Raw genomic sequence first — 21,027 nt, forward strand, 5'->3', positions numbered from 1 at the left:
CCTCCAATATTGAAACCAGTCAGTTAACTATGCACTCCAAGGACTTCCCCATACAGCTCGTAAGGCACCACTCTAATTACTGGGATATATTCAGCCCTTTCCTGGTTTGAGGAGAGGCATTGGAATTGCCTCTTGCCATGAGTCAGGAAATTAGCCTGTCAGCCATATCAAATTAAAACATTGCCAGAGGATTTCCTTTCACGCTATTTGCAAGTGCTGCAGCATGCTGTACAGGATTTGGCTGTGATTGGGTGCCATACCACAAGAATCATACAGTGACGAATCCAGCTTCCACATGGAGAATGGGCAGTTTTAGGATTCCAAATTGGTGGGCAGCAAGTCCAACTCGACCCTCTCCACAGTGGCACAGTAATGACAGAACATTGAATCCTAGCTGGCAGAGGCAGTAGGCAGTGCAATATGCACTGCCATTTGTCTGCATAATGTCTCCAGGAGTTGTTTGGAGATACCCCAGTTTCAACAACACTGCTATAGCTAACTGACTGCCTTTACTCGAAATCATTCTAATGGCTTCACTTACTTTTGTAGAACAAATGGAACAGTTTAGAGACTCCATGACCTTTTCTTGCTCTCCTTGGTGATGCATTGAGCCTTGGCCATTACTTATGGAAAAACTGCAAAGTTTTCTACCATTTGGGGGCACTTGCACCATTGCAAAGCTGCACACCTGACCTGGATTACTGAACAGCACTCATCAGTCCACCAAGGAACAGAGTGCCTCCTAAGATGACCTGAGAACTTCAGGACAAAGAAGTCAGCAGCATGGTGGATAACTCATGTGATGCAGTTTACCCATCCCTGTATGCTGCCATGAAGCTCAAAGTCAGCTGGCAGTTGGCTCTGCTGATCACCCAACGTCACTGCATCCTTTCCGGGAGGGCTCCATCCAGCAACTGAGTCTGGAGAGGCAAGTGGTTCCTGGAATGTAGGCCATCAGTGACTTCCCACTGAATGGAGTCCATGAGCACTGGGGAGCAGAAAGATAGGTTGATGGCTGAGGACGACCCAGTAGCAGCACAGAAGTGAGTGGGAGAGCCTGTGTTGAGGAAGCACAGCTTGCAAGACATCACAAGGCTCTCTAAAACCCAATCGTGGTTGAGAAAATGCTTGGGGGAGTTGTTAGATCTGTGAGAGCTTCAGAGTCTATCGCATCTTGTGGAGGTAGCCTCTGACACGCATGAATTTCAACTGCAGCAGCTTGCAAGTCAAGTAAGTAACCACGAGGTAAGCAGAGGAATGGCACATGTTATTTACAAACACAGAGACCCCTCCCTTGGCCCTTTCCTCAGTCGGGTCATCCTTGCAATTATGGATATAGTCCCATAGTACTGGGGCATCACACACTTTAAAATGTGTTTCCTACAAACATCAGCACAGGGGGTGTACCTGTGCTAGGACTTTCACTTCCTCCATATGTGTCCTGAACCCACAAATGTTACACTGTAATATGGGAGCCACTTATCACATGGGTCACATTTTCACACTGTCTTTCGACCAAAGACCAGCACCCTCAATGGGTGAATGCTCAGTCTTGGGGCAAGATGAGTGCCCAGGCTGACAGTAAGGTCCATCAGCTTGAAAGACGAATCATGAGAAAGAGTGAGACATCACAAAGATGGATGTTGACATTGTCTGTCTATTTACTTTGCATCTTCATGAGCAGTTGAGACTTTGCCTTTGATTTTGTGGCCTGGAGAGGCTTCACCCACAACTCTGGCACTGGTAGTCACAGTGCCGAACGGTACCCCAGACTTAACCTTAGTGGAACGCAGCTCCACTATGTCAGCAACCACAGCCTTTTCTGATGTTCTGGTGGGAGGTATGGGTTAAAAAATAACTCAAGGAGGACAATTGCACTGATAAATGCAGATACTAGTGTTGAAATTAGCAACCACTGTCTGTGTAAAAGCATCAGATTTCTGGCCAAGTTTTTGACGGCCTTAAGCATAAGGAGCAAGTGAATGTGAGAGACAGCATGGCCTTATACATCTTTTTGACTTTACCATACAGGATAAACTTCTTAGTTTTAAGTTCTTGTATCTACCATTTGTGCTGAAGTTCCTACCCCAATTAAAGTGCTTCCCAAAGCAATGCACATACTTCAGAGGAGATGAACAAATGACTCCTTTGTGGGCAGCCTTACCACATTTACCAAAAGTCCAAAAAAAGTGTGCCCAAAGCAAAACAGCACGTTGGGTGAGGACATAAGGCTGCACATTTAAATGAAGAAAACCTACCTTGGCACAGTCTGGTATCTTTTTGCCATTGAAAGTGAGGATGAACGAGTCAGATTTGACCAGATCATTGTCCACTGTTTTCACGATATTCCGCACATCAACAATGCCTTCTTGGGACCATTCAACTTTCAGTTCTTCTTTGGGGATGTCCACCAGATCCCTGCATGACACTATCCCTTCACTGTAGTTCAGTTTCAATGGCATATTCCCAAAGTTCTTCACTTTCTACAAGTTTGTCACTTGATAACCAGAGGTTTCGACTGTGTCCCTTTGTGCAAAATACTAGACAGATTTTAATGTACCTGGTATGCTCTTTAGACCCTTTTGAATGTAGAAAGGGTACTTTCTCAATTTCCCTCCTGTCATTTAACTATTAAAAACATTCTGACCTGCAGCATACGTTCTGTCACTAAGACTGAATTACCCTGAATAAATTGAAAATCTGGAGGACTCATCACACAAGGCCTCTTGAGAAACTGGGTGTTGATACCTACCAGCAACCCAACCATTCCACTGGGAGGTGAAGGAGAAAATTTCAAAGGTTCCATCTGTGTCCCACAGGCAGATGCGGAAATAAGTGTCCATTCAGACAGAGCCCTGTTTGCCTGAGTAAGACCAATGCAACTGCAGTGGGGCAGTTTCCCCAGAGATTCCATGCTAACGACTGTTCCACCTCAACAGCCACATATCTCATCACTGCACAGCTAACCTTGAGATTGAGGGTTTTTATAGAGGTTTTTACCATCCTCACAATCTGGGTGGTCAAGCCATTATCCCTGTTCCTGTGGCACACAACATTCCAAGCATGCCCAGAACTTGGTGGCGGAGGACTGGTGGCACTTACCTGTCCCCAGCTCAAGAACCCACAGGTTGCCAACCCCATACAAAAAAATGTTGAGCCTCTGAACCACCAATGTTTCATCTCTGCCCACTGTCAATATTAGTTGTCAAACAATATTGCACACAGCTGTTAAAAATGCCATGAACTGGACTGGACAATTTGCATAAAGAAGTGCTATTACTAAGCACATCAGCAAGACTCTTTCAGGTTCAGTTACATGAATCATTACAACTGCATTTAATTTCTACTTACATAAATGCTCAGTACAAAGTACAAAACATAGTTTATGGTGATAACACACAGAGAGGAAGGTGAAACTGATTCCCAACAATTTTATCATCAACTCTGTTCTGCCCTGCCTCTGCTTCTTATACTTTTAACTTATTTTCTCAAGCAACAGTAATCACAAGAGAAACGTATTCATATCATATTGCAATTTACTATGTAACCTTGACAGACAACATTAAAAACTTAATTACAGTCACAACCACCTATGTTCCATATAGGTGCTGTGTAGACGGAGAGCAGTCCTGTTACCATGGCGAATGGAACATTTCTGATTGTTACGAGACTGAGGAGTCATCAGACTTAGTACTCTCTCAGCATAACAAATAAGTGCACAATACAAAAGATACAAGGGCATTTGATGATGACCAAGGTATGGGTGCCCAGTTCTCTCCTTCTAATAGATCTTGCAGGCTTTCCATGTGCCACAATGCCAAGAGTGTATTGTGACTACTTCAAGTAAAGGAAAACTGCTTCCTCCAGAATAATTTGCCATGGACAACAATATGCTGATAACGTGTTGCTCTTGATCTTCGTGGATTGTAAGAGTGGACAATTGGAACACACTGCAGCAAATCACCAATTCCAGGCTACATGACAATAATTAAAAGGCATGACCAACTCACTACATGGTACAAGAAGCAACCTATCCGCACATGTACCTTTGCTTACAGCATGTCACAGGGTATAGTGATTAGCATAGGTACAAGAACACTGCCCATGGATACTTTAAGCATTGAAAAAGATCACCTGGACTAACGAGTCATGGTACATACTGGTACCCACCATTAGCAGGTGGTAACTAAGCTGAAAACCACATGAAGAAACGAATCCCATTTGCCAAAGGGCACTGTTCGCAAATTAGTGGAGATATTCCCTGGTGGTGGATGCTGATGGGGCATGAACACTCCAACATTCCAATAATTTTGAGATTTCATAGTATGCAAGCGATTCCATCGATAGCAGAAACACAGGCAGCACCACTGCAATGTATTGAGCATTCTCTCTAACATGGTATGTTGTACATATTCAGCACAGTGCTCAATATCCTGGTTGATATAATGTGTAAAGCTATGTCTTCCATAGTTATTTGGATAAATGTTGTGTTATAATATTGGAAACCTAACTATAGCTGAAATAACCAAGACACATGTTAAATCACTGATGAGGAAATGTGATATCCAGTAAAACAATGCTAAAGTTAGGTTAACTACCATTACAACATTTCTGTTGATGTTTATTATAAACTTTATTATCACTACTTTCCACAGATACAATATCAGAGGTCCCAACAAAACCTGTACTATTAAGTGTAGGCTTTCATTGTTGGCGTCCAGTTCAATAAAATCCTGCATGTGTTGTATGAGATACAACAACAAAATCTGACTGGTTATTTGTTGAGAAACTAAGTATTCCTCTATATTTCCATGCTTGCTTCTTGGAAATGGACACTGTGGCAATGTATATTCCTGGCAGTGCAGACAATGAACTTGTTATTAATTACTGTCTTTTTGACCCAAAATATTATATTAAAGTGCACTTGTAGCATTAACTATCAAATGATATTCAGTGTTGATCACTCTACATTAAAGTCCGCCCCTGGTAGCTGAGTGGTCAACACGACAGACTGTCAATCCTAAGGGCCTGGGTTCAATTCCCGGCTGGGGCGGACATTTTCTCCGCTCAGGGACTGGGTGTTGTGTTGTCCTAATCATCATCATTTCATCCCCATTGCCGCGGAAGTCGCCGAAGTGACGTGAAATCAAAAGACTTGCACCAGGCGAGCGGTCTACCCGATGAGGGGCCCTCGTCACATGCCATCATCATCACCATCATCATCATCATCTACATTAAATTTGTTGGTAGAACAGCTCAATTTGTCTGAAGACAGCTCCCTGATAGTAATTAAAAATATAAACTTCAGCTTAACTTTAAATTTGAGACTGAAAATCATGGGACATGTACTGGAGCTGTTAGCATGAGGAACTATTTAAAAGTTGTTCTGTATTTCTGCAAATTGTTCTCTAATCAGTGTCATCTTCTATACCTTGAAATCCAAAAGTGTTATTATCTGTGTCATCCAACCAAAATATAGATTAGGATTGTTAACAGAGAGGAGCCATTCCCTGAGATACATGTACCGGGAAATAGATTAGTAATCACCAGATACAACAGTTGCAGAGCAGCAGACAGACAACTAAAAAGTACACACAGTGTTATGATTGATATGTATTAAGCATAAAACAAAGAAAAAATTTATTTGGCCAGTGACTGCTTCCAATTAGTTTCTTATTCCATCTTCTGTAAAGGGTAATCCCTAGCGCAATTTGAAAGTTCTTACTTATACACTAGTCATGTTACTACATAACTTATACAGCCATGCCAAGTAACATGCCGGCAGACACACACTTCCTAAAAAAAGTTCATTCTACTATTCACACACAAAGAACTGGCCATAACACATGATGAATCATCCCACATCTGCTAAGGACTATAGTGGGTAAGTGTCATACTAATCCACAGGTCCAAGATTCAATCTTCATTCAGTCAAGTGACCTTTACTGTCATTATTTCACCTCTGACACCTCTAACACTGAAAATGTAAAGCTGCACTGTGGTTTGGAGCCCATGTGAAACTGTAAATTATCCTATAACTATATGGATAAGTTCGCCTGGAGGAGAGCAAGGACATACCACTTCCAATATACAGGACCACACTAGGCACAGCAAAGTGGTGTTCAGAATACCTCCGGACTGAGGAAAATTTAAGTCAAAAAAGTTACACTATAATTAGAACCTAACTTCTACATTACATCTACATAATTTTACAGCATTAAATAATTTTGCTCACTGAATCTGCTGTTCACTGAAACTTAACAGCAAGAAAAATTCTGTAAAATCTATTTGAGGAGAACTAACACTTTGCTTTTTGAGATAATACTTGACAGTGCTTTCTAACAAACAATGTTATCACGCTCCATAATATTTGTCAGCCTTTCAAGTGGTTTGTGCTTCCACCAATTTTATCTAATCCCTTCATAGCTTCTACACCCAACAACATCAATAATATTTTGCATATTCAAGATGATATCCACATCTAGGTAAAAGTTTTCTTCTCTATTGCTCCTTCCTGGATGTTGGGTAATATACCCTATTAACCTGCTAACTCTTATACAAGTTTCTGGACACTTATCTTGCAATCTATACTATTTAGAAGACTTAACACACAAACTAAAGCACTCTACACATTAAAAAAAAAAGTGACAAAGAAGAAACTGAAGCACGTTAATCAAGTTCACATTTTGGCAGGTTTTATTCTGTTTTTGAACTTTAAAAGACGGAAAGTAGTTTAGGGATTAATGTTTGATGGTTGATTAGAAATCCAGCACAATTTCATTTAGGGAAGAAAACTGGCTGCATTCTTTTCAAAGTAATCAGCATAGTAATCACCTTAAGCAATACACAGAAACCATGGAAAACCTTATGTTGGATACCTTTATGGGGATTTTGAACTGCTATCTTCCTGAATGAAAGTTGAAGTCTTAACATTGCGCACCTTTCTTCGTTTTTGAACTGTATATCTTGTTTTTAATTTTTTATATGTAATAATGCATATTTATATAATATTGATTCCTTGTCCTGAAAGAATATATTTTACACCTCCTTTGGAACCTCAGATGAAAGTACAGAAAAGTTACTCAGTATCAGTATGCAAATTACAAAGTCATGTTTCGTCCAGCTACAGCACATTCACATATATGGCTGCCTGGGGAAAAAATTTATCGTTATTATGACAATACGAAGGAGCAATAATCTCTTCCACAACTATACCATATTCTACTAGTACGTAGTGTAGAATGCACTTCTGTCAGCTCTTTTCAATCTGTTTACTTTCCTCATAACATACTTATGTTGTTTGGCAAGACAGATAACACCTACATTTTAACATTTGTGTGTTACAAAATTTGTGCTGCCTGAATATTCAGTTGCTGAGAAACGGTCAAGTTAGTTTCATCTGCGGAAGGGTTCTTACAATACATTACTTCTATCTAATAACTGGTAAATGCAGTTGGTTCCACATGTACATGTACACATTAACAGCACACTGCTGGTAGTAATAATACATAGAAATAACTGCAAACAGTTCTCAAGATTCAGTTTTAATTTTTATTTTCCGATTGTCAGGGATAAAATTTTATATCTCACTTTCCTACAATGTCTTTTCTAAATATCACAGGGTTTCAACACAATATGATATAAAATATCCTGTGGACCAATAAGAGTACTTACATGCGACCCAAGTTGCTTTATTTCAATACCTTTTAATATTTAAAACTGCTGGAGAACTAGCCAATGTTCTTAATATTATAAAGCGCACATAAGCTTTCGGCTCCTTTCTTGACCGGTTTTGAAACACTTACATTGCAGTTGCTCCTATGCAATTTTAGATTTACACAATCAACTTCGTTATTACATTTCACACTATTTGCAACCATTTACTTTTCATATAATATTCTATTGGGCGATTATTTGGATAAAGTGGCAGTTAATTTGGTGTGTTTGAAGGATTGTCTACATACTTACAATATATGACTTCAAATAATTTTGACTACCCATAAATACGGTCAGTATTGTGTAGTAGCATTTGAAAATACCGGTTGTGATGGCAAAAAACTGATTTGAAAGGCTAGTATGTGCAATTCCCCCCCGTTTACACACACACACACACACACACACACACACACACACACTCTCTCTAACTCTCTCTAATAGGTTAATAGACAATTCTCTGAAACTTATGTCGTACAAAACTCTTGTAATTACGAAAAATGCAAGCGAAGAGGGTCCTTACGTAACTTTTACCAATAATTCTACTGATTAACATTATATTTGTTTATCAGTTTCATACATATTCTAAAAATGTCACTTCATATAAAAAAAAAAGGTTTCAGAAGACTTTCATTGCAATTCCTACTGGAACACAGAAAACTATTATTCAATAATGTAATTGAGCGACATGCTGAAAGTAGGCACCTTAGAAACATTTCTCCACCAAACGATCAATCTATTAAATCTATTTTGGTTAAGCTAAGAACACTGACAGATTTAAAACAAAACCTGGAAGCTTTGCTAATACCAATGACAGTTTTACAATTTACAACGATAAGTCTCATTCAACCACGCCCAAGCCAACGACATACAAGTAAACTATGAAGCATTAGATAATGGAGTTCTTCTCCAAGAAATTCGCAATATACAGTCACTTACAACGAATAATATGTCTTTATTTGAATTTAGATCTAAGTACTTAACAGTTTACAATACAGCCGGTCTTGTGATATTATTTACTACCGAGAATTTTTTTTTTAATTAACAGTATTTTAAAAACTACGTAATTTTTACACAGTTTCAAATAACTTAATACACGCAAACGTAGAAACAAACAAATATACAATGCTTTCAAATTTTCTGGTCATATTTACTGTTGCAAAGTTTCTGCGCTTGAACCCGTTGCGAACCCCTATGACTCTAGCCCGCGGTTTTCGAATTGCTAATACTTCAAACATTTATGAGATTTTTTTTTAGTGAAACTGACCTGGGTTACACTCATGTGTAGCGTGGTTTCTTTTCATTCAGCTAGATGTTGTTGTATATATCTGTACTAAAAACCATTCGTAGTCGTAGTAAGTGTAACGGAGCCAGTTGTTAACCTGTGGCAAGGTGCTGCAATTTGTGCAGACAATCTAGTAATAATATTTTTGCGTTGTTTTGTAATTTTTTATTAGAAGAAAATAGGTTTCTTCCCAAATTATTTGGCTGCGTTGATAATAAAAATCTCTGCATAGCGCCTGATGAAAGATATCTCAGATGCAGTAAACAATTCTTTTTCCAAATAAATTTGTAGTCGAATGTATAAAACAGTGCATTAAAAAGTATAGTGCTTCAAAGGTTCCAAAAAAAATGCAATATTCTGAAGGCTACAGCTGTGAAACGAAGATATCTGTATTAGGTTTATCACATAGACATTCAAAAACTAGAGATAAAATTTGATGAAATGAAGAAATTACTTAAAATCTCTGATAGAAAGTGGGGATTCTTTGTATTTTGCTATATAAAAGTCCCGAAATGGGCGTAATTCGTTAACATGTGGCGGTCGGTATGACTAAGTATCCCAATAAGGGAAGTAGGTTGTGAACAGTGAAAGCACGCTAGAGTAAGACGTCAACACCCATATTTCCTCTGCAGGTTAACGCCTTAAAAGGAGCAGTGTTTATGGTAATTTGAGTGGTGGGGATAAGGGAATGGGGGCGAGCTTACCTCGTTCGAGACACCGCAGTCTTTATGCTAGTGGGGAGTAATAACACATTGCCTACTTCTCCCTACTCCAGTGGTATCGTGTCCTCTCGAAAGGGGAAGAAGATCTTCAGCTATTTTTGGTACGGTGTGATTCGTGCGCCTCAGTCACACTGCGGGAGCCGAGGTGGAGGGATCGCGCTCGCTCAGACTCCCGTGTTCTCGTCCATCGGAACGCAACACGACTAAAGTGCTTTGCTGCCGCTGCCTTGCGGGCTGCATACATCAGGGGAAGCTGCAACCTTATACAGTTTACCAGCAGGACTGAAGTGCTTTGCCGATACTGCCTTGCGGGTTGCATACAATAGGCGCAGCAGAAGCTTTTTGTGGTTCTCACTTTTCCTCGCTAGGTAGCACTCTACAAGTGGCACGATGAATAACAATAATGACGCGGGGCCGGAGCCGGGCAGTGTCAGTGTGGAAGATCAGGACGAGATGGTCGCGACGGAGCGCGAGCTTGCTGAGGACGCCCAATGGAAGCGCATTCAACAGAACACTTTCACGCGCTGGGCCAACGAACATCTAAAGACTGTCAACAAACACATCGGCAATTTAGAGACGGACCTGTGTGACGGTCTTCGGCTGATCACGCTTATAGAGGTCCTTTCGGGGAAGCGTCTGCCAAAGCACAACAAACGGCCGAACTTCAGATCACAGAAGTTGGAGAACGTCTCTGTCGCCCTTAAGTTCCTGGAGCATGACGAAGCTATACGGATCGTGAATATCGGTGAGTACTTGACAGCCGCTATCGATCTCCGTACAAGCTCGGAGTTTGCGCGGACGCCAGTGCTACGTTGTTTCTCACGTGCGCGTATACTCGCAGACAGTTGGCTTTTCGCCTGGTCAAAATGAACTGGCATCCTGACTTCAATGCTATTTTTGAGCCCCCGGTATACCCCTTTACTGGCCCATTGCCACAGCCTCCGCGATGCCCTACACAGCGCATGTGCGCGACTGCGGGATTGGAGGGGCGTGGCTGTCAATTCGATAATTAAAAAGTTCAAAATACGCACGCGTTTACAGCGTTTGACTATTATTGACATTAGTTTAGTTAAATTTCATTCACGGTAGAATCGCTTTGGTTCAAGGCTTTCGAAGAACTTGACTTTAATGTGATACTACTACATTATAGAACATCGTTAAAATGTTACTGGCTGAAATGATTGTTAGCGAGTGTTAGTGTAAATGCATCTATTGAATATAAAATTTAGGTCATTCTCGCGGGGTTGTCTTTCGCTGATCATTGACATTTGTGGCAATTGTGGGGAAATCCAAATGTCGCGTTTTTCACTCCATGCTCATTAATTTTTTTTATTTGTGTGTGTGTGTGTGTGTGTGTGTGTGTGTGTGTGTGTGTGTGTGTATGTATTTTATAATGTGTTGGTAACTTCAGAAATTTTCGGCTGCATACATTTTCAGGTATTTTTTTTGCACATTTTTGTTTAATTTAAGATACATTATACTACTTGACCTTAAACTATCGTCGAACAGGCGAAATGATGAGGGCAGAACATAAACACGTAAAAGACTTTTTGCTTGTTAGCTATTTATATATACTCTTGATAAAATAACGCTGAATTTTCAATATGTATCAAAAATTCAGCAATGTTGAAATCGTAAGTACCTGTAATCTGATCTACAAACGAATAAAGTAAAAGCGGTGATTATCATTCTAAGAGCTTCGACAGTAAATAGCTGCTCTTGTGCAGAAATTTCTCAATTTCTCACTTTTTAGTTTCTTGTAACAGTTTTGTAGTTATACAACATACGCGCGCAACACAGTGACGCCCACGCAGAAGCATCACAGCTACTGATTTTTCTCGACTGAGACTCATTCTGTCTCGAAGTGCGCATCGCAGTTGTTCCGTTGTGATCTTGAAGATGTGTGTTTCTGTGGCAGTAGTGCAACAATATACAACAGAAATGTTGAAATTATTGGCGTTTCTGTCTCAACGCTCCGACTACCACACTAACGTTCGCACTTAGTCGTTATATCAGGATTCACGAATGTTTTGAGCAATCATGCTCCACTTCGAAGAATAGAGAAGCTAATGGGAGGCGTACAGTGCTGTCCTTGCTGTGGTCTTTCGTCGGCTACATCTACTGATTCGGACGGGTGGAGGCAGGCCCTTAATTAGTTAGAATCTTATCGAGACACAGTATGGTGCGCTCGCTTCCCCCTTCAGCGATGGCCAACAAATATCAAATGCTTCAGTGCTTTTATTAACTGGTATTCTGAATCGCTTAATCAGTCGTTCACGACCCGGATGATGATAGGCTTTGAAACATTCCCTCACTTCGGCGCAGTCGAAAACCATAGCTACTCGTATTACTCGTCGAGCTGTCTCGATGTTGGTGTATTTCCTGGCGGACTGATCAGCAGTATTCGTGATCGCGGCTTGTTTGATTGCACTGTTCTTCCAGCGAAGGAAACTCTTTTGTCCAAAGTACTTGAAAGCGCGAGATTATTACTTAGTTTCTAACTCGCGGCTGAGCAACGCTTTTATTTTATTTTCGGTCGAAGTAGTTATCCAAATTAGACAAGGATGTGAGAATTAGCCTTATTCCAGGACCTCCTCCCTCCCTCCCACCTAGATTAATTTCAGAAACGAAAATCAGAAGTCGGCCAGAATTTGAATCGCAGTTCTTAGATTGAAAGTTCAAGAGTTTTATGGCAGCGATTGAAGGTAAATCACCTCTTATTTACTTGACCTTAGGGGTATGTCAGTTTTTTCCCCCCTTGCTTTAGTTTCGTATGAAATGAGATTCGTGCAGTGTAATCACGCCACACGGTGGATGAAAAGGTAGCTGTATTGATAATTTAGCTAACATTGTCTTTGCAACAACATTTTCTACAAGAAAAGGAAGCCGCTTTACACCAAGTTGTCCGATGGCATGCTGTGTATCTTCTGTACATTGATTCGCTTAAACCTAAAGCTACACGGACTGTGGAAGGACATTAGTGAGCGTGTGTGTAAACAGCAAAGACTTTTTCTTCAGTTCATCACATTGGAAACTTTAATCCTGTATAATTTTCTTATACATAGGAGAGACTATAAGAAAAGAGCGGAGTTACAGTGCAGCTCGCCGAAGTAAACTCATTTTTACCCGTTTTTGCTATGTCTAAAAGGAGGCGCCAACGCGGTATGTCATCAGAATGTGTGGGCCTTGAGTTGTTTCCTTTTTACAAAGAAAATTGTTTTTAAAATACAAGGAATAAGCGGTACTCCGGCAATGACAGAGTAGCATTGCCCTGTGCTTTCTGCCAGCGCTATGCAGCAGCGCTTCTTAGTTGCTGCTGGAGTACTGTGTATTCTTAGCATTTTGCTCTCCCTCTCAATATATATATATCGATAGAACAAATATCGCAGAAGATTAATTTAGGTCTGCTCTATCGAATGGGCACTCTAAACTGCATTTTAAAAATAATTTTGTTTGTAGTGGGAAACAAACTGAGGCTTTCCTTTAACACTGGGACGTGATGAGCAGTATTTGTTTGGGTTGGCTCAGACTACTCATTGCAAAGACAAAACTGCAAATATGTCTAAACATCAGAAAATGCACCTAACGACTCTTAGGAGGGACACTTCATTTGTGTGGCAATATTCTACGTAGTTGCTTAATAATTATTGAAGGTATGCCTTCAAGAACATTTGTAATTATTCTGTCTATATGTGAAAGACAATCTCTGGAACTACTTAGGGATTTTGATACGGTTTTCACTAATAGACTGATTCGCGGGGATGGTTTGTGTACACAGGATGATCCAAAATTCACGCACCCGGAGGGCACAGCTCAATTCCTTGCAAAGTGACAGAACAAAAATGTATGCACATTTTAGGTTTAAAAAGGACGTCAAAGGTAATGCATCACATGCCTGCCAAGAATATTCATTCAATAAACACAGCCATTGTGACCAGCAGTTAGAATTCAGCGTTACAATACTCAGCGTGCTAGATTTGACAAGTTCAAATGCGGGTCTAGGTGTATTTTTAATTTTTGTACTTTCGATCTGCACGTTAATGTATACGATGTCTATTAAACGATACGTTTCTTACAATTAAATTTTATTTATGTCGAACATAATTATTGGTCAGACATGACAGAAATATTCATGAAGAGTAATAATCAGTTAAAAATAAATTATTTGTCAAAGTATTAAAATAATTACAAAACGTATCATTGTAAAGCTGTTAAACTTACTACAATTTGGTAAGAGCTGCCAGGTGTAACATTTTACCAACGCTTCCAGTGACAGCGTGTGTTTCGCAAAACGTACATAGTCTCCAGAGCAGATTCTCGAATGACCCTCTGCATCAGCAAACATATAGGAGAGCTTCTGTAAAGTTTGGAAGGTAGGAGGCGAGGTACAGGCAGAAGTAAAGCTATGAGGAAGGGGCGTGAGTCGTGCTTGGGTAGCTCAGATGGTAGAGCACTTGCCCGTGAAAGGCAAAGTTACCGAATTCGAGTCTCGGTCCGGCACACAGTTTTAATCTGCCAGGAAGTTTCATATCAGCGCACACTCCGCTGCAGAGTGAAAATCTCATTCTGGATATAGCGATTCACTCCACCATTTTCTCTCTAAACTATTCGCTAAAAAGATTGTACTCTCATTTCTGTTGTTAGTACTAAATAACTGCCTGCGTTTCGATAAGGACCTGCTACAGTTACTGTATAACGATTAAGAAGCCAGATACCATTTCAGGCAGTCTAAAATTTGAAAATTTAAAAATGCAGCGAGAACCAGAATCGAACTTGCAAATTCAAACATTCTAACGCAGTACTCTACCTGCTACACTAACCGGGCAGCATAACTGCAGTATGAAGATATACTGTCTGATCTGAAGCATCCAGACACCTACTAGTGGACATCAATATGGGATGCACCCACTCTTTGTCTTTTTTTACGCTTTGAACTCCGCTGGAGACGCTTTCAGTGAAGTGTCAGAATTTCTGAAGGAACGGCAATCAATTCTTCAATAGATGGAACCAGAGAAGGCACAGATGTTGAACGCTGGGTTCTGGAGTCACGTTTTCGTTCCACTGGACTCGGGTCAGAACTCTGGGCAAGCCAGTCATTTTGAGGAATGTTGCTATCCAGAAACGAATGCCTCACAGATACTGTTTTATGACAGGGTGCACTTTTGTGCTGATACAAACAATCGTAGTCTCCGAACTGTTCCTCTGCTAGACTCAATACACAATACTGTAAAATGTGTATGCGTCCTTCCGCATTTAGCGTTTTCTTAAGCGCAGTAATGTGCCCCACACCCTAACTGAGAAACTCTCCCATACTGTAACATCACTTCCTCTCTACTGCTGGCTGGTAGCGTTCTCCAGGTATTCGCCAAACCCAAACCCTTCCATCAGACTGCCACAGGATATGAGGGGCGTTTGAAAAGTCCGTGCAAAAATAAAAACTACTTAAGTGTTTGGGGTAAACCTTTTTTTATTTTTCGACAGTCTCCTTTTAGACTTATACACTTCGTCCAACGCTGTTTATAATTTGTTCATCCCTTCTGAATAATAGGAATTGTCCTAGTCTCCAAAATAGCTATTAGTTGGTGCAATCACCTCCTTGTTTGAATAAAATCTTTGTCCTGCCAACCATTTCTTCAAATTGGGGAAACAAGTAGCAGTTCGAAGGAGCCAAGTCTGGAGAATAGGGGGGATGTGAAACGAGATGGAATCTTATTTCCATTAATTTTGCGACCACAAGTGCTCAGGTGTGTGCTGGTGCATTGTCGTGATGGAAAAAGACTCTTTTGCGGTCCAATCGCCGGCGTTTTTGATGCAACTCAGTTTTCAAACGATCCAATAACGATGAATAATATGCACCTGTGATAGTTTTACCCTTTTCCAGATAGTCAATGAGGATTATCCCTTGCGAAGCCCAAAAGACCGTCGCCATGACCTATCTGGCCGAAGCACTGGTCTTTGCCTTTTTTTGTGCAGATTCTCCCTTGGTGACCCATTGGTTAGATTGTTGTTTGGTCTCAGGAGTATAGTAATGTATCCATGTGTCATCCACAACTACGAAACGACACTTAAAGGGCTGCAGATTCTTCCTGAACAGCTGCAAACCATCCTAGCAACACTTCACACGATTCCGTTTTTGGTAAAGTGTGAGCAATTGCGGAACCCATCTTGTGGATAGCTTTCTCATGTCCAAATGTTGATGCAATATATTATGTACCCATTCATTCGAGATACCCACAGCACTAGCAATCTCACGCACCTTAACTCTTCTGTCATCCATCACCATATCATGGGTTTTATCAATGATTTCTTGAGTTGTAGCCGCCACAGGGCGTCCAGAACTTTCAGCATCACTTCTGCCCATATGGCCGCTCCGAAAATTTTTAAACCACTTATAAACTGTTCTAATCGAAGGTGCAGAGTCAACGTAATGTTTATTAAGCTTCTCTTTGTCTCCTGAAGCGTTTTGCCTTTCATAAAGTAATGTTTAATCACCACACGAAATTCTTCTTCGTCCAGTTTTTGACAATCACTGGACTTCCTTGATTCACACGAATGACAAACACAAATAAATGGACCAATATGGCTGAAACCTGGTGTGCGTTCTTCCCAAACTAAACATGACCTCGATAATCGCAGGTGGTGCCATCTCTCGGATTTTGCACGGCCTATTCAAACACCCTTCATCGAGCGATTCGTCGCTCAAAATCACTCGCTTCCACTCACCCACTGTACTTTCTTCACAACCTCAAGTGTCGTTTATCACTGACTACAGAAATGTATGGTTTATCAGTAGCTGCTCGACCATTATAACGCCCCCCCCCCCCCTTTTCCTCTTTCTAACTACCAGCTCACATCCACTGTGCTAGCTGGACTACTGGTTAAGCTCTTTGAAACTGACGAGTGATCCCTTCGGCCGATTTGATGCCATATTTTACAACCGTCCTCTGCCGTACTCCACGGTCGTTGTCAGTTATTAAATGAAGTCTGCCTGGTCTTTAGCTGTGCTTGTTCCTTCGCGTTTCCACTTGACACGTCACAGACAGCCCATTTGGGCAGCTTTAGAAGGGTCAAAATGTCACTGATGGCCTTTTTTCTCTAATGACAGCTAATGACTAGTCATCGTTCAGTCATTAAGCTCACGTGACCGACCAATCCTGCTATTACCGCTTCTCTACTGATGACTTACACTCACTCGACTTTTCAAGACTAAAGCAGTCTTGTTTATTCGTAGTATTGGCACTCTAAGTACCTTGCCTGCGTAGGGCTCTGATTTTTGGTTTTTTGTTCTTCTGGTTTAGGTTTGTCATCTATCGTGTCAATCAGTTTCATGCAGTTATTCTTTTACTGGGTGCATTTAACCGCGCATTAGGTCCGGCCAGAGAAATGTGTGGCTTATGACGAGCTACACAACCACCGTACCCCATTCTTTTTAATTCCCTACCAGCAGCCATTGTGCTAATTACATTGCTGGAAAGCACTTTGGAAATGACAAGTGATTCCTTCTGCTGATTTTATGCCTTTTTACTACCACCTCCGCAATGCTCGAGGGCTCATGTCAGTCATTAAATGCAGTCTGGCTGGTCTCGGGTTGGCTGTGGTCATTCCTTCGCGTTCCCACACATCAGTCACATCATAAACAGCCCATATGGGCATCTTTACAAGGGTTGAGATGTCACTGATGGACTTGTTACTCAGATGACTGCTAATGAATAGTCCACATTCAGAGTCACTGATCTCACCTGACGGACCCATTCTGTTACTCCTCTACTAACAACAAAATGTTCCTCTCCTATTTGTATACTGGCGGATCCGCCCCCACGTGGCACGTGGTCAGTTCCGCAGTAATTGGGGCGTCTGGATACTTCTGATCAGACAGTCTACACCGGCACCAATCGAGGTTCTAGGGACGTGAAATGAGATGATCACATAGGCTCAATCGTAGGTAATGATAGTGGCAGACTTTGGTTCATTTGTAGAAAAATACCCAGCCTGCAAAGGAGACTGCTTTAAAAAAAACTGGTAGTTTTCGTCCTCTATTCCGGGGCCGTTGTAGGAGATGTACTTGCTCGTGACACTGGTCTTAGTACACATTTTCTTCCGTCCACTGAACAAAATAATCAAACGGACTTCAAGCTGAAAGAGGTCATGTACTGTAACCAGATACATCTTCCAGTCCATCTGTTGCAATATGCACGGAATTGCAATGCCGAAATATACAACGTACGTGCACTGTATTATGTGTGAAGCACCTGCTACGTGGCGTACCCATTTCTAATAGTAACAGCTCAAGGAAGTGAGGGTATGACTTGAGCATAGCGCCCCCGGCAGGAAGCCCCCACTAGTTGACTTGACAGCTGAGTCCACCAAAGACTCTGATGGAATTACGTTTAACTAGCGTCCTGCCCGGCTTCGCACAGGAACACTAAGAATCTGCGGGAGGACGATTGCATATCGGTAATAAACCATACACAAAAACCTTAATCATGAGTCGGTCGACCTATTAGTGAAAACCGTATCAAAATCCCTACTGTAGTTTGCTGAGATTAGCCTTCAAGTACAGATGATAAACGCTCAGGCGACTTCAGCACAGCCTGCCGGGGTGGCCGAGCGGTTCTAGGCGCTTCAGTCCGGACTGCTACGGTAGCAGTTTCGAATCCTGCCTCGGGCACTGATGTGTGTGAGGTCCTTAGGTTAGTTAGGTTTAAGTAGTTCTACGTTATAGGGGACTGATGACCTCAGATGTTAAGTCACATAGTGCTCAGAGCCATTTGAACATTATTTTTTTTTTAACTTCAGCGCAATTCAGCCACTTTCCTCGCAATATTTATAAATTACACAGGGTGAACCAAAATCCCTGCACACGGGAGTCACAGTGAGATTCCTTTCATACTAATAGTGCAAGAAAAGTAACAAAATTCCGTTCTGTGTATATTTTGGATAGAAAATAGTCGTCGAAAAAAATCAAGTTGGCAACACTTTAATCAGACGTGTAAGTGCATCGTCTGATCAAAAGTATGCGGACACCACTATGCAATGCAGAATTGTCCACTAGGTGTCACGAAAGGCGGACCTAAAGTATAAAGGGAAGTGGGTCAATTCTATGCATTGGAGCAGCAGTCAGAACAGATGAATCGCGACCGAACTGTGACGAATGTAGCCAAGGAGTTTGGTATTGCTCTCAGGTGTTACACTCGCATGGGGGTGTTCCGAACCACATGCAGCATTGACGAAAGAGAAGAGGGGGTCGATCACAGTCAACTAAAACAGCAACAGGCAAGAAGGGACCCCGCCAAACAGCGGGCGCAACGACAACCACATTTAACTGGACTGCATAGCAAGCTACCTCTCGCTCCGTGTGGTACGGTGATTGAATGGCGGTGGTCTCTCTGCCCGATGACCAGTACATGGCGTTCAGTTGACACGTGCACATCGGCGCCACCGTTTGCAATGGTGACATGAGCATGGGAACTAGATCCAGGAGAGTGGTCGCATGGTCTCCTCAGATGAAAGGAGATTCAGCCTGAGCAGTAATTCCGGGCATGCCCTCATACGGCGAAATGTTGGAACATATAATGCAGCCAGGAACACTGTCGATCTTGATCGTTTTGATGGTCTAGATATTAGGCTGTCGGAAGGCACAATGTTGCGCGGGCGTACTGACCTTTAAATCTTAGAACACGGTACGCTCACCATCAGTATTATTGTGCCCCTGTATTCCTTCCCTACGTACGTCTTTTCAGGGGTGCATTCGGACCCGAATTTTTGTGAGTGACAAGGCGGACTGCATCGAACAGCGCAGGAGGAGGATGTCGTGGAACGAGAGGATATTCGGTGGATGGACTGGCTTTCCCGTTCCTCCGACTTAAATCCCATCGAGCACTTACGCGCCGGGTGGGGGGGGGGGGGGGGGGGGGGGAGACGTATTGCGGCACGTCCACATGCACCAACGACCACACAGCAATTGTCAACATCGCTGGTGGAGGAATGGAACGCCTTACCACAAGAACTCTTTACCAACGCTGTGGTAGCATGGGGGCACGTTGCAGAGCATGCGTTAGTGTCCGTGGCAATGACACACCCCACTGAGAATCGTGCCCGCCTTTTGTGATATTCTGCGGACCATCATAACTCGCCGTCACTTCAGTGTAGTTGTCTTTGAATAAAAACGTCATTTTTTCGTCTCATTACTTCTTTCTGTTAACTTATGTGTTGTACTGTAGCAGTTCTTTCTATGTGTGGTCTAAGTTTCATCGAGCAATGTTAGTTGACAGTAATGAATCGTGCGAAATTCACTTTAGTCCTTAAGTTTTGCACATCAGTGTAACTGGAGACCGAGCCCAAGTTCGAACTTGACAAGAATGAGGACAGGTAATTGGCTGCAGGCTTTTAAAAGGAATCATCCCGATATTCGTCATAAATGATGTACAGGAACTAAGAAAAACCCTAACTTGATTGAGGGAATTGCCATTTGAACACCGTAGGCGCCCCCCAATGAGAGGTTGAATCATAGACTGGTGTTGTGTCCAGTTCGTGCCTGTGTCAGATCCTCGTCCATTCGTCAAGATTTAGGTTTACCTGAAAGACTCAAAATGGCGTCCTTTAACAAGACCATGGACCCCGTTTTCCTATCGTCCTTCCCGAGGTGAGCTAGTCCTCGCCTCTGGCCGACGTCCATGTTCAGCGAGGATCTTCCTCCGAAGAATCTAACAAGGGAATCACACACCCAAAGGGTCACCGCATGATCGGAGTGCTCACTTACACGTAACGAATGCTGCTCTAGGACGATGTGCTGATCTCGAGTTTTCGAGAAATCAGTATTCAAAGTTTAACGAGGCTGTTTTAACACAGTACGAGAGCGCCAAACGTCCAGCATCGGCGTTAGCGCAACCGGCTAAGGCGGCTGGGTAAACACTTTCATCACTGCGACAGATTAGGCTTCTTCTGGAGTAAATTTTGTTAAAAACTTAGGAAAAAACAACGCGATTAGAACAGAGTATGGGTAGACTTGGGGCTTGCCGCCTTATCGATTGCGTTAACGCAGGCGCTCGACGGCTAGTGCTCTCCTATGATACTGAACAGGCCTGCCTCGCACATTACACCTAAGTAAGTTGGCGAATAACCGCGGGGTCTAGGCACCTTGCCACGGTTCGTGCGACTCCCCCCCGTTGGAGGTTAGTCCTCCATCGGGCATGGTTGTGTATGTTGGGTTTGTTGTCCTTAGTGTAAGCTAGTTCAAGTTTGAGTAAGTAGTGTGTAAGACAGGGACCGATGACCTCAGCAGTTTGGTTTCATAGGAACTTAACACCT

General features: G+C 42.1%; 1 protein-coding gene across 4 annotated transcripts in view; it reads left to right on the forward strand.

Moving 5' to 3' along the window:
- The first annotated feature begins 9,523 nt into the window (after nt 1-9,523).
- LOC126298936 (filamin-A) overlaps nt 9,524-21,027 on the forward strand; it is a 496,221-nt gene continuing 484,717 nt past the window's right edge. For 2 of the 4 annotated variants that reach the window (XM_049990534.1, XM_049990536.1), the window contains exon 1: nt 9,524-10,465. In XM_049990534.1, coding sequence (XP_049846491.1) covers nt 10,111-10,465 — 355 coding nt within the window. In that variant the 5' untranslated portion in view covers nt 9,524-10,110. The remainder of the gene's footprint in view (nt 10,466-21,027) is intronic. The other 2 variants (XM_049990533.1, XM_049990535.1) reach the window with 1 other exon arrangement.

Source organism: Schistocerca gregaria, chromosome X (assembly GCF_023897955.1).
Source record: "Schistocerca gregaria isolate iqSchGreg1 chromosome X, iqSchGreg1.2, whole genome shotgun sequence".
In the NCBI taxonomy this organism is placed as follows: Eukaryota; Metazoa; Arthropoda; class Insecta; order Orthoptera; family Acrididae; genus Schistocerca; species Schistocerca gregaria.